Below are 13,317 nucleotides of genomic sequence, written 5' to 3'. Positions count from 1 at the left end.
CCCCGGATGCCTACACAATGAGAGAAGAGCCAGAGGTAAACGGTAATGGAGCCGCATTTGGTACAGAATTAATAGAAGCATGCCTCTAGAAAACAAAACCATGATGAATTATTTAGTTATGATCTTCACATCCTGGAAATGATCTCCTTGAAAGAGAGCAGTCATTGAGGGAATCAAAATGTGCTTTTAAAGTCATAAATTGTATGATACATTAAGAACAACAACAAAAAAACCCACCAAGATCTTAAGGTGGGGGGGAATTGCAGACCTGTGACTATTCAGAGGTTCATGAACACTGTCGATAATAATAGCTAACATAATAATAATAATAATAACTAGCATTTATATAAAGCTTTAAGTATGCAAAGTACTTTACAAACATCCCATTTTTATCCTCAAAACAACTCTGGAAGGTAGATGCTATTATTAGCAAATGACTTGCCCAGAGTCACACAGCTTGGAAATGTCTAAGGCTAGATTTGAATTCACGTCTTCCTGACTCCACAGCCAGCGTTCTGTCCACTAGACCACCTTGCTGCCTCTAGGCCTCCATGAACTAGATGGACTGCAGAGATCTAGACGATTCTAGAGCTGGACCTTAGTTAGAAGCCATGGAGTCTTAAGCCATCCTTTTGCAGATAAGGAAGCTGAATCCCAGAGAAGTTAGGTCAGTTACTTAGGGTCACACGGCTCATAAGTAGCAAAGCTGGGATCTCAACCCAGTTTGTGCTCACTGCGATCTGGTGCCCCATGGTCTACACACTGCCTCACCATGGCTGCTAAGGCCCCCTCCAAGCTGATGCTGTGAATTTTGCATCTAGTTCAATAACGGCCCAATCAGCAAAGAAAAAAACAAACTAAGCATGTTAAGGGAACTTATAAAGGGTTACACCACTAGAGTGGGTGAATATCGAGTTCTTTAGCACCAGGCAGAATGATTACCCTGAAACAAGGACTCGAACAGAAAAAAAAAAGGTTCCAGGATTTTTCTAATTATGTTCTAATTGCTTTCTTTGTGGCTGGTTGTGATAGCTATCATTTCTGGTTCACCAACTTATGAAGTCTACATTTTACACAAATGATTCTGATTTTTTCCAACTCAATGGCCCATTTCCAAGGAGACAGTGAGAAAGTAGGCAATAAGCCCCCACCTCAGCTATTTGCTGGGAATGAAGCTAACGAGACTATCTTCAGGATGAATGGGATGCAAAACAGTGTACCCTGGAAAGGCAGCCCTGTGGGGGTCTGACCAGAGAAAGCTGATTTCAAGCAGAAACTACCCTTGCAGAACAGCAAGAGACATAGGCTGCTGCTGGCGCCCACCACTATCTATTGTGCTTCCTCTTTATTCCGTGAAACCACTGTAATTTAGCCCCCTCGAAACAAAAAAGAAAAAAAAAAAACCACACAGGGACACCTTTTCAATCTCTGCCTGTGAAAGTCACACCATTTATATCAGGAAAATGATTATATTCAACAGATGTAAAGATGGAAACCAAAAAAGACATAATTTGTGGTATTCAGATCTCTCCATCTTTGTCTCTCAGACCTTTTGCTCTTCTTTCCTTTCCTGTCATGCTCTCCTTTCTTGGAAGGAAGGAGATAGAATTCATTAAGCACCTACTGGGTGCCAGGCATTGTGCTAAACACTTTACAACTATCTTGCTTGATCCTCACCACAAGCCTGTGAGGTAGGTGTCATTCTGATCTCCATTTTATAGTTAAGGCCACTGAGGTGGACAGAGGGTAAGTGACTTGCCCAGGATCGCACAGTTGGGAAGTATCTGAGGCAGAATTTGAACTCAGGTCTTCCTGAATGCAAGTCCAATGTTCCATCCACTGCACCAGAGTTAATCTTACCTATTCCATCATTTGGTAAATGTCGGATCTACTACATGCAAAGTTGGGTGAGATACCAAGATGAAAAACACCCAGTACCTGCCCTCAAAGGGCTTATAGTTCAGTAGAGAACTCATGGGTTCACAGAAGTAGAACTAAAACAGACCTTAGAGGAGGAGAGGGAGTGCAAACCCCATTAGTGTTAAAAATGAGGAAACTCAGGCTGAGAGGTTAAATGATTCGCTCACATCCACATATCTAGTAAACGTCCGAGGCCAGATACGAACTCAGGTAGTACGGTGGATAAAGCAGTCAGGAAGACTCATCTTCCGGAGTTCAAATCCAGCCTCGGACACTTATTAGCTGTGTGACCCTGGGCTTCATCTATTTGCCTTAGTTTCCTCATCTGTAAAATTAGCTGGAGAAAGAAATGGCAAACAACTCCAGGATCTTTGCCAAGAAACCCCCCCCCAAAAAAATGGGATCATGAAGAGTCAGACACGACTGAAACAACTGAACAACATCCTGACCCCAAGCCTAGAGTTCTACGTGTTGCATGTACCACCTAATTCCTTGAGTAACACAAGACTCTGTGTGATGAGTGCCAAATGAACAGTATAAATGAAATACGCTGAATGATGGGAGTCAGGGGAGTGCAGGAGGAAACATGCGGGATTTGTATCGCCCTACAGCATGTAGGACAGTGCACATAGTAAGTAAGCATTCGATAAATGTTTGTTAGGATGAATTTAGGCCTTTCCTTTCAAGTCCTTCAAGCTTTTCAGATGGCACCTGAGAGTTTCCGGCACAGTAGGTGCCTGATGAGCTGTGGCCTCCTGATGGGCTCCTGAGGAGCGCCCTGTAATGACAAGGGCTCCAAGGAGCAGCCCATGACCTTTGGTGGATTCTCCCCGACCAAATGGGCTTGTTTACTGAAGCTGTTACATCGTTCTTGGTGCAGAAGCACACATGAAGCGCTCCAGAAGAGATCATTATCATCCTGTGCCAATGTCCATTTTGCTCCATGTCACTGCATCCCATGAAGAAACTTGCACCCTTCAGCAAGTTGACCCAACATAAGTCAAGCCCTCAACATCTACTCATTTGATACCATAACTCAATGACATGCTCGGGCTGAGCTCAGTAAGAAAATCATTCAGCCTCTTCTTTCCATAAATTGTGGGGGACAAATGATCCCTCATAGAAACTCCCCTTTTTTGTCCCCAGGCCTTTATGCTGGCTCTCCTCCATGTATGGAAAGCCCTCCACTTTCAAGAACCCTTGGACTCCTTCAAAACTTAACGTGAGCATTACCTTCTACATGAGGCCCTCCTGATCTAACAGGTCCTTAGGCCCTTTCTATTCCCAAAAGGCCTTGTCCCTATAGTCTACAGAGATAGAGAGATAGAGAGATAGATAGATAGCCAGAAAGACAGACAAATCACATAGAAAGATAGGTTGATAGAGGATAGACATCTAATACATATAAGGTGATCCATCTCTATCTCTATCAATCTATCTATCCCTCCATCTGTCTATCTATCATCTATCTATCTCTATTTATTCACCTACATTTATATATCTATCAATTACCCCTTTTTTATTTATCTGTCAATTATCTGTCTCTATCCTTCCATCTATCTGTCTACTATCAATTGTCTCTGTCTGTCTGTCTGTCCATCATCCATTGTCTATCTACTATTTATCAATTAACTCTCTATCAGTTATTTTTGCTTGCCTATCCCTCCATCTATCTACTATCTATTGTTTCTATCTATCTATCTATCTATCTATCTATCTATCTATGTATCCATCTATCTATCTATCTACCTATCTATCTATCTATCTATGTATCCATCCATCTACTATCTATCCATCTATCCATCTGTCTGTCTGTCTGTCTCTATCATCTTAACTTATATTTGTAAAGCTTTTTTAGTTTTTCATAGGATTTTGTACACAATAACCCTCAAAATGTAAGTAGTCCAAGGATTTTGTTGATGTTTTGCAGGGCCTGAGCTCAAATCCAGCCTCAGACATTTAATAGCTGTGTGTTCCTGGGTAAGTCACTTAACCCTGTTTGCCTCAGTTCCTCATCTGTCAAGTGAGCTGGAGAAAGAAATGGCAAACTACTCCAGTATCTTTGTGAAGATAACCCTAAATGGGGTCATAAAGAGTTAGACACAAATAAAAATTAATAAACAACAACAAAACAACATTTGGCTTTTATAAGTGAAGTGTCTTGCCCTCAACCACCCGAAGAGCATGCAGCTGAGGTGAGATTCAAACCCAGTTGAGCTGCTTCCACCCAGTTTACATGATTCCCAGCCAGATTGGACAGTCTTGAATGCTGAGGGGATAGGATTTCTAGGAAGTGAGAAGCCATTAGAGATTTGCAGGGTTCTATGCTGACCTTGAAGGGGTGAGTGCCAAAGGTCACAGTTTTAGAATTGGAAGGGAATTTAGAGGACATCAAGTCCAATTCCATTTTATAGGTGAAAATACTGAGGTCCAGAGTGACTTGCTCCAAGTCATAGAGGTAATAAGTAATAGAGGCAAGATTTGAACTCAGATCCTCTGCCCCCAAAGGCAGTGCTCTTTCCACTCAATGATGGCGGCCTCATAGCGGGTCTCACTGAAAAGTAGCAAATTCGGTCACTCCACTGACATCAACCAGAGGCTGGTGTTCAAATGAATACCTTCTGTCCATGGCCAGGCCAGATCCCTCTCCTTCCACACCGCTGCCTTCTATGGGTTTCCAAAGGCCGTGAGACCCTGGCAGCTCATCATTTTAATTTCTAGTGTTTTGAATTCATTGCAGAATAATTGTCTTATAGATTTTTGGTGCAGGCATATTTACTGTTTTCCCTTTCACTTTGGAAGTGATGTAGTGTAACAAAAGTAACTTTAATTATGCTGGTGCCACAGAGAGCTGAAAATTGCTGGTATTTTAGAAATCAGCCTAAGTGTTCCAGGATGAAAGTGGATACAAGCATGACAGATTTATAGGGAAAGCATTGACCCATAGGTAGCAACACCGAGAAGTCAGCTATGTTTGTCTGGGAGACTGAGAGGATTCCAGAGGCCATCGAGTCTGAACTCGTCATTTAACAGAGCAGGGAGCTGAAGCTTATGGAGGTTAAACCACGCAAGTAGGAAGCCCCATAGCTAGGAGTTGGGTTCAGGTCATAGGACCATAGAATCTGAGAGCTGAAAGGGACCATAATGGCCATCTAATCCAACCAAATGTTGAAGGAATCTCCATTATAACATGTCTGACAAGTGGTCCTCCAGCCTCTGCTCAGAGACCTCCCAGGAAGAAGAAGCCACCCCCTGTCTAGGCAGCCCATTCCACTTTTGGACAAGTTCTAATTGTTAGGAAAATGTTTCCCCTTTACCTCAAGGTCAAATTTGCTTCTTTGCAACATCGCCCTAGTTTTATATCTAGAAGAGACCTAAGAGTTCTATCAAGTCTAAGATCATTTTATAGATTTTACAGATGAAGAAACTGAGGCAGGAGAAACTCATTGACTTGCCTGTGGCCAATAGTCAATAATTATTTATTAAGTATCTACTATGTGCCAGGCTCTATGCTAAGTAAGCATCGAGGATACAATTATGAAAACTCAGGGTTTTCTTGGCAAAGATAGCAGAGTGGTCTGCCATGTCCTTCTCCACTTCATTTTACAGATGAGGAAACTGAGGCAAAGTTAAGTGACTTATTCAGTGTCACACAGCTAGTAAGTGTCTGAGGTCAGATTTGAACTCAGGTCTTCCTGCCTCTAGGCCTGGAGCTCTATCCTCTGTAGTTAGGCTTTTCTTAATGGACCCTCAGATGGTCTTAGTTTTGCGGCTGCCGACCCACTCATATTAAGCCTGACAACTGCTAAAGCCCTCAAATCTTTCTCAGACAAACTGCTATTCAACCAGACCTCTATCTCCTATTTATGAAGCTGATTATTTTTTGTGCTCAAGTGTTAGAGTTTACATTGATCCCTATTGAACTCAACCTTAGTAGTTTCAAATCAATACTCTGGTACCTGTTGAGATCTTTTCGGATCCCTATCAGCTTTTATGTGTAGGTGTCATGAGCACACCATCTATGCCTTAATCCACATCATTGATAAAAAATATTCAGCAACACAAGACCAAGTAAAGATCCCTTTGGCACTCCTCTGGAGACCTCTTGTCTTATTGACATTGAACCACTAACAAATAGTATTTAACTCCAGCCAGCCAATTCAGAATACCTCTAACTGCATTATTTCTCAGTCTACTTCTCTCCATCTTGCCCATAAAAACCATATGGGATGATTTGTCAAACGCTTTGCTAAAAATGAGGCAAAGTATATCCACAATAGTCCCTTCATTTGCTAGTTTAGTGACCCTGTCAAAATAGGAAAGGAAAATGAGTATGGGGTAGAGGGGCAGGGCTCTTTCCTCTCCAACTTTCTGCCTCTATTCCCTGGCCCTCTTCCCGCCCCTTTATTTCACTGAGGGCTACCATCAGGTACTCAGTGCCCCTCTGCTTTCCCTGACATCTCCCTTCTCCTACTAGCCTCCCCCAACCATCAAAAGAAGCTCTCAGCTAAGGGTAAGATGAGTTACTTCTTTCTCATCAGAATTTTAAGTCCCTTATTCAAGGGAGTGGGCAACCTAAGACTCTCATTGTGGGATGAAAAGATTCATATCTGTGTATGAATGTGTGTTTGGGGGTTATTGGGAGAGAAAGGAACTGAAGCTTCCCATGGGTCTTCATCTCACAAGGTTAGCTCTGGTGAGTATCTGTGGCCAACCCCATACCTGTTGTGAAATGTCCTAAGCCAGAAAGTGTGCGGGCTCAAAACATGGCACCAAAATTGTCTCCGGCTGTGATGATGACAATGTCTGTCGATAATTGTTCCTGACAGGCAAGTTTCCCCTCCCCCACCCCAAAACAATGAAGTCAGGAGACCTGAATTCTAGTCTTCCCATTGTTGTTGTTCTGCCTCTTCAGTCATGTTGGACTCCTTGTGACCCCATTTGGGGTACTGGATATAGTTTTTTTTTTAAGCTCTGAAAAATTTATTGAGAACCCAGCAGCTCAAAGTTGGTCTGGCAGCTTCTTCCTTTGCGACTCGGTCTTTTTTGAGTGGTCCCATGAAAGCTTTCTTCTCTTCCACAGTCTGGAACCGACCGTGGCCAAATTTGGAGGTGGTGTCAATAAATTTCAGGTCAATCTTCTCCAGGGTGCGACATTTGGTCTGTACCAGCAGAGACTTTCACAGGGTGAGGACACACTTCTTGGTCCTGACGAAACAGCCTTTCAGCAGGATAAAGTCATTGGTCACCTCACCATAGTGGACAAAGCCTCCCAGAGGGTTGATGCTCTTGTCAGACAGATCATAATCAGTGGAGGCATTGTTCTTGATCAGCTTGCCATCCTTGATCTGGTAGCCCTGGCCAATCTTGTAGATCTTTTTGTTGATCTCGGTGCAATGGTGGTAGCCCTTCTGACCGGCTCAAGCCACAGAGAAGGCTACACGGGCCGGACACCAAGCTCCAATACATGCCACCTTACGCAGTCCTCGGTGGGTTTTTCGGGGAAGTTTCTTTGTGTGCCAGCGACTGGTGACACCTTTGTAACCCTTGCCCTTGGTCACTCCAATGACATCAATCATCTCGTCCTGCCCAAACACCGTGGACACTGGCACTTGCTGCTCCAGCTTCTCGCAGGCCCAGTCAAGTTTCTCAGCCACACTGCCACCATTCACCTGGATCTCCATCAGGTGAGACTTCTTCTGCCTCAGAGGGAGCAGCTGCATCTGGGTGTGGGCAATGACGCAGATCACCTGGCAGTACTTCTTCATGCTGTTGAAGTCTTTCTCCAACTGCTTTTTGCCATCATCATCCTGCCACTTTTTGCAGTACTTGGTGAAGGCCTTCTTCTTGGACTTATGCCTTCAGGAGAAGAGCAGAGTGGGGGACGGGATGGGGGGGCAGACCTTCATCAGCCCAATGGGCAGTGGGGGGAGTGGAATGAGCTGCACCCTCCCAGGCTGAGGCTCATTGCTGGCTTCTAAGGATCCCTTTCCACCAGCAAGCGGAGCCTGGAGCTCATCGGACTGAGTGGAGCAGAGCAGTTCTTATAGAACCGCCTCTTACACTCATCACTGATGTGCTCAGCAAAGATGGTTTTGAAGCTCTGCAGCCCTCATGGGGTTTGCACATAGCCTACAATGACTACAATGACCATGGGGGGAGTTTCCACGATGGTGACGGCCTCAACCACTTCCTTTTTGTTGACCTTTGAGCTAGGCCTATCCACCTCTCGAACGATGTGGGTCATGCCTGCCTTATATCCCAGAAAAGCTGTCAGGTGGATGGGCTTGGTGGGGTCATCTTTGGGGAAGCTCTCACCTTTCCCCGGTGCCTGCTGCTTCTCTTCCGGGGCAGGAAGCCCAGAGACCCATGCCTGGGAGCAGAGAACTTCCTGTGGGACATGATGCTGTAGCACCAGCCACTGCCGCCAAAGTGAGTAAGAGCTGGATATAGTTTTATACTGGAGATACTGGAGTTGTTTGCCATTTCCTTCTCCAGCTCATTTTATAGATGAGGAAACTGAGGCAAAGAGGGTTAAATGACTTGTCCAGAGTCACACAGCTTTTAAGTGTCTGAATCCACATTTGAATTCAGGTCTTCCTAACTTTAGCCTGAGTGCTTTATCCACTGTGCCACCTAGCTGTCCTAGTTCTCCCATAGCATAGCATAAGTCACAGCTCTTTGGCATTCAGTCACCTCTTTCATGAAATGAGGAAGCAGGACTACATGATATCTGAGAACCTTAGAGAAGGAGAAAGAGAAGGAAGAGGAAAAGGGGAATGGAGAGGAAAAGAAGGAAGAGAAAGAGAAGAGGAAGAGGAGGAGAAAAGAGAGGAGGAGGAGGAGATGAAGAAGAAGAAAAAGAAGAGAAGGATGAGGAGGAGGAGGAGGAGGAGGAAAAGGAAGGAGGAGGAGGAAAAGGGCAGGAGGAGGAGGAGGAGAAGATAAAGAAGAAGAAGAGGATGAAAAGGAAGAAGGAGGAGGAGAAGGAGAAAAATATGAAGAAGAAGAGGAGGTGGAAAAGAGGAGGAAGAAGAAAAAAGAAGAAGAGAGAGAAAAAGAAAGAGGGGAAGAAGATGAATAAGAAGAGAGAAAGAAAGAAAGAAAGAAAGGAGGGAAGCAAGAAAGGAAGGAAAGAAGAAAGAAAGAAAGAAAGAAAGAAAGAAAGAGAAGGAAAGAAGGAAGGAAGGAAGGAAGAAAAAGAAAGAAAGAAAGAAAGAAAGAAGGAAGGAAGGAAGGAAGGAAGGAAGGAAGGAAGGAAGGAAGGTAGGAAGTAAGAAGCGAAGGAAGAAGGAAAGGAAGGAAGGAACGAAGGAAGGAAGTTACTAATAACTAGCATTTATACACGTTAAGGTTTGTTATATTAGAGACAGATTAGCATGACCTGGAGTTAGGATGACTTGGATTCAAACCCTGCCTCTGATGCCTATTAGCTATGTAACCTCACTTGACCTCTCTGAAGCTCAGTTTTCCTCTCTGTAAAATGGAAATAAAAAGAGAACCTACATTATTGGATTGTTGTGAGGATCGAATAATATGATGCAAGTAAAGTATTTAATAAACCTCGCATTACTATGTAAATGTGAACTATGATAAAGGGCAGTGCTTTACCAGTTCCCCAGGTCATGTTTGCTTGGCCATTCAGTTCTTACCACTGCCCAGGGAGGTAGCTAGGGAATGGCATATTATCCTCACTTTACCAACGCAGAAATTAATGTCCAGAAGCAGAAGGGAATTGGCCACAGTCACATAGCTAGCAATGAACCAAACTGGGGACAGGACAGAGTCTGGTCTTCTAACTCCCCAGTCCCAGTCCCTGGAGTATTAAAGTGTTTCCACATGAATAACATGGAGACAGGACTTACTTAAAACCATTCGCCTCTCCGTGGACCTTGTAGTTCTCTGCACTGATCCTGGAGATGACTCTGGTCACAGCGATGAGAATGCCAATGTTGACCTGCCCAACGAGAACCAATAAGGAAAAGTCAGGGCGCAACGGATGCTTGGAATGGGCTCATTTGCTCTACTAGTTTCTACAAAGAAGGGCTTCTGTTTGGGGCAGGAGAGGTGATGAGTTGCTTGTGGAATTGTGATAATGAGGCAAGGATAAAGGGAAGGTGTGTGCAACTGTATTTATATCTCTCCTTTTCATATCACCTCTGGTTCTTGGTAGATTCTTCCTCCTTCTTAGAAGAAAGGAAGAAGAAGGAAAGAAAATGAGTATAAAATGTTAACACTAAAAAAAAACAAAAAACCACACACACAGAAAAGATAGCAGAAGACCCAGACAGGCAGGAAAATTGTGTTACTATTGTGCTCAATTTCATAGACCCTCTCATACACGTACATATACACATACATGTGCTCTCCTATATCTATGCTCACTCATACACACACATTCATACACTCATACACATACAGTAATACATACACACTCATGCACACATACACTTATTCACATATACACATTCATACGCATATATACACCCACTCATATGCATACATAGATATTCACACATTCACATACACACTCTCATACTCATACATTTATAATACATTTACATATACACACACACATACACACTTTCTTTTTTTATTAAGATTTTTTATTTTTAGTTTACAACACTCAGTTCCACATGATTTTGAGTTCCAGATTTTCTTCCCCCCCCGCTCCCCAAGATGGCATGGAATCCAATATATCTTCTACATATAACTTCGCATTGAACTTATTTACACAACAGTGAAGTTGTAAAGAAGAATTATGACCAATGGAATGAATCAGGAGAAAGAAGAAACAGAACCAAAGGAGAAAAAAAAAATAAAAAAAAATAAAAAGGAGAGCAAACAATGTGTCTCAATCTGCATTCAGACTCCACAGTTCTTTCTCTGGATGTAGATAGCTCTCTCCATCATGAGTCCTTTGGAGTTGTCTTTGCACCTTGTATTGCTGAGAAGAGCAAAGTCTATCAAGGTTAGTCATGACAGAATCCACATATCTATGGTTGTGTATAATGTTCTCCTAGTTCTGCTCCGCTCACTCAGCATTATATCATGTAGGTTTTTCCAGGTTATTATGAAGTCAGTATCTTCCCCATTTCTTATAGCACAATAGTATTCCACTACATTCATATACCACAACTTATTCAGCCATTCCCCAATTGATGGGCATCCCCTTGATTTCCAATTCTTTGCTGCTACAAAAAGAGCCACTATTAATATTTTTGTACATATGGGTCCTTTTCCCTCTTGTGTGATCTCTTTGGGATACAACCCTAGAAGTGGTATTGCTGGGTCAAAGGGTATGAACTTTTTTATAACCCTTTGGGCATAGTTCCAAATTGCTCTCCAGAATGGCTGGATCAGTTCACAACTCCACCAGCAATGTAACAGTGTTCCAATTTTCCCACATCCTCTCCAGCATTTATCATTTTCCTGTTTTGTCATTTTAGCCAATCTGACAGGAGAGATGTGGTACCTAAGAGTTGTTTTGATTTGCATTTCTTTAATCAGTAGTGATTTAGAGCATTTTTTCAAATGCCTGTAGATATCTTTAATTTCTTCGTCTGAAAACTGACTGTTCATATCCTTTGACCATTTCTCATTTGGGGAATAACTTGCATTCCTATAAATTTGGAGTTCCCTGTATCTTTTAGAGATGAAGCCTTTATCAGAAACACTGGTTGTAAAGATTTTCTCCTAATTTTCTGCTTCCTTCCTAATCTTTGTTGCACTGGCTTTTTTTATACAAAAACTTTTCAATTTAACATAATCAAAATTATCCATTTTGCATTTTGTAATGCTCTCTCTCTCTTGGTTTGTCATGAATTCCTTGCTTTCCTATAAATCTGAAAGGTAAACTATTCCGTGCTCTCCCAAATTGCTTATAGTATCAGACTTTATTCCTAAATCATGAACCCATTTTGACTTTATTTTGGTATATGGTATAAGATGTTGGTCTATGCCCAGTTTCTGCCCTACCATTTTCCAATTTTCCCAGTAGTTTTTGTGAAATAGTGAATTCTTAGCCCAGAAGCTGGATTCTTCGGGTTTATCAAAGAGTGGATTGCTATAGTCATTGACTACTACGTCTTGCGCACCTAAGCTATTCCACTGATCCACTGCTCTGTTTCTTAGCCAGTAGCAGGTAGTTTTGATGACTGCTGCTTTATAGTACAGTTTAATATCTGGTATGGCTAGGGCACCTTCCCTAGCATTTCTTTTCATTAATTCCCTAGATATTCTAGCCATTTTGTTCTTCCAGATGAATTTTGTTACTATTTTTCCAGCTCTGTAAAATAATTTTTTGGTAGTTTGATTGGTATGGCACTGAATAAATAAATTAATTTAGGTAAAATTGTCATTTTTATTATATTAGCTTGGCCTAACCATGAGCAACTGATATTTTCCCATTTATTTAGATCTGACTTTGTTTGTGTGAAAAGTGCTTCATAATTACGTTCATATAGGCCCTGGGTTTGTCTTGGCAGACAGACTCCCAAATATTTTATCTCACACTTTCATATACATACACTCACGTGTACACTCATTCATACATATACACACTCTCATTCACAATCACACATATATACATTCACACACATACACCATACACACACTCTTATATACATGCACTCATACATACACAATCTCATATATATACACACATTTACATACACACATTCATACACACTCTCATACACATGCACTCACACATACATAATCTCATATACATACATTCACATACATACATACATATACACACTCTGATATACATACATACATTCACATACTCATACACATGCACTCATACATACATACACATTCACACACATACACATATACATACAAAAACCCTATGGAACAGAGGTTCCATTTCACACATACAATTCTTTTCAGTTCTTTATACAAGGAAACATTCCACTTTGCTTATGATTACATAATAATACTAATAAAAGAATCCTTTTAAAAAAGAGATGGCAGGACTTAATTCTGAATGGAGTCCAGGTTAACCAGCCACCCCTGCTCACCAGCAGCCAGCTCCCGATGGCTCATGTGAGAAGGAGGTGCTTTGCTAACTCCAGGAGATAGAAGTGGACTCTTCCAAAGTAAGAAGTTCCTGAGCAAATGGCCCACACTGCAAGGTCTTCCTATCCTGAGGCCATGGCCACTGCCTCCCCACCTTCCCCACCACCAAAAAACAAAAAAAGACTTAGATAAACACACAGTTGCCTAGGTGCCTCATTTCTGCTGCCTCTACCAAAAATTCAAGGGTGGGGGGTAAAGTACTGGTTGGAACTTCAATTCCAGGCCCCACCACCACCATCACCAGCCATTTCAGAAAGGGCCATCTTGCTATTTGTGAACCAAAAAATTCAGTACTCGAATCTGAGAGGAGTT

General features: G+C 42.2%; 1 protein-coding gene, 1 non-coding gene and 1 pseudogene across 2 annotated transcripts in view; all 3 read right to left on the bottom strand.

The window, feature by feature from the left end:
• Positions 1 to 13,317, bottom strand: part of ADGRD1 (adhesion G protein-coupled receptor D1) — a 477,959-nt gene that overhangs the window by 34,687 nt on the left and 429,955 nt on the right. Inside the window, exon 21 of the mRNA XM_036742325.1 lies at positions 9,786 to 9,877. Within this exon, the coding sequence (XP_036598220.1) occupies positions 9,786 to 9,877 (92 nt within the window). The remainder of the gene's footprint in view (positions 1 to 9,785; positions 9,878 to 13,317) is intronic.
• Positions 6,888 to 8,322, bottom strand: LOC118853695 (annotated as a pseudogene).
• On the bottom strand, positions 7,780 to 7,835 carry LOC118835118. The gene has a single exon (XR_005009461.1). It is a non-coding gene; the product is annotated as a small nucleolar RNA U82P (small nucleolar RNA).

This window comes from Trichosurus vulpecula, chromosome 1 (genome assembly GCF_011100635.1).
Source record: "Trichosurus vulpecula isolate mTriVul1 chromosome 1, mTriVul1.pri, whole genome shotgun sequence".
Lineage (NCBI taxonomy): Eukaryota > Metazoa > Chordata > Mammalia > Diprotodontia > Phalangeridae > Trichosurus > Trichosurus vulpecula.
This window is presented reverse-complemented; position numbering and strand designations above follow the sequence as displayed.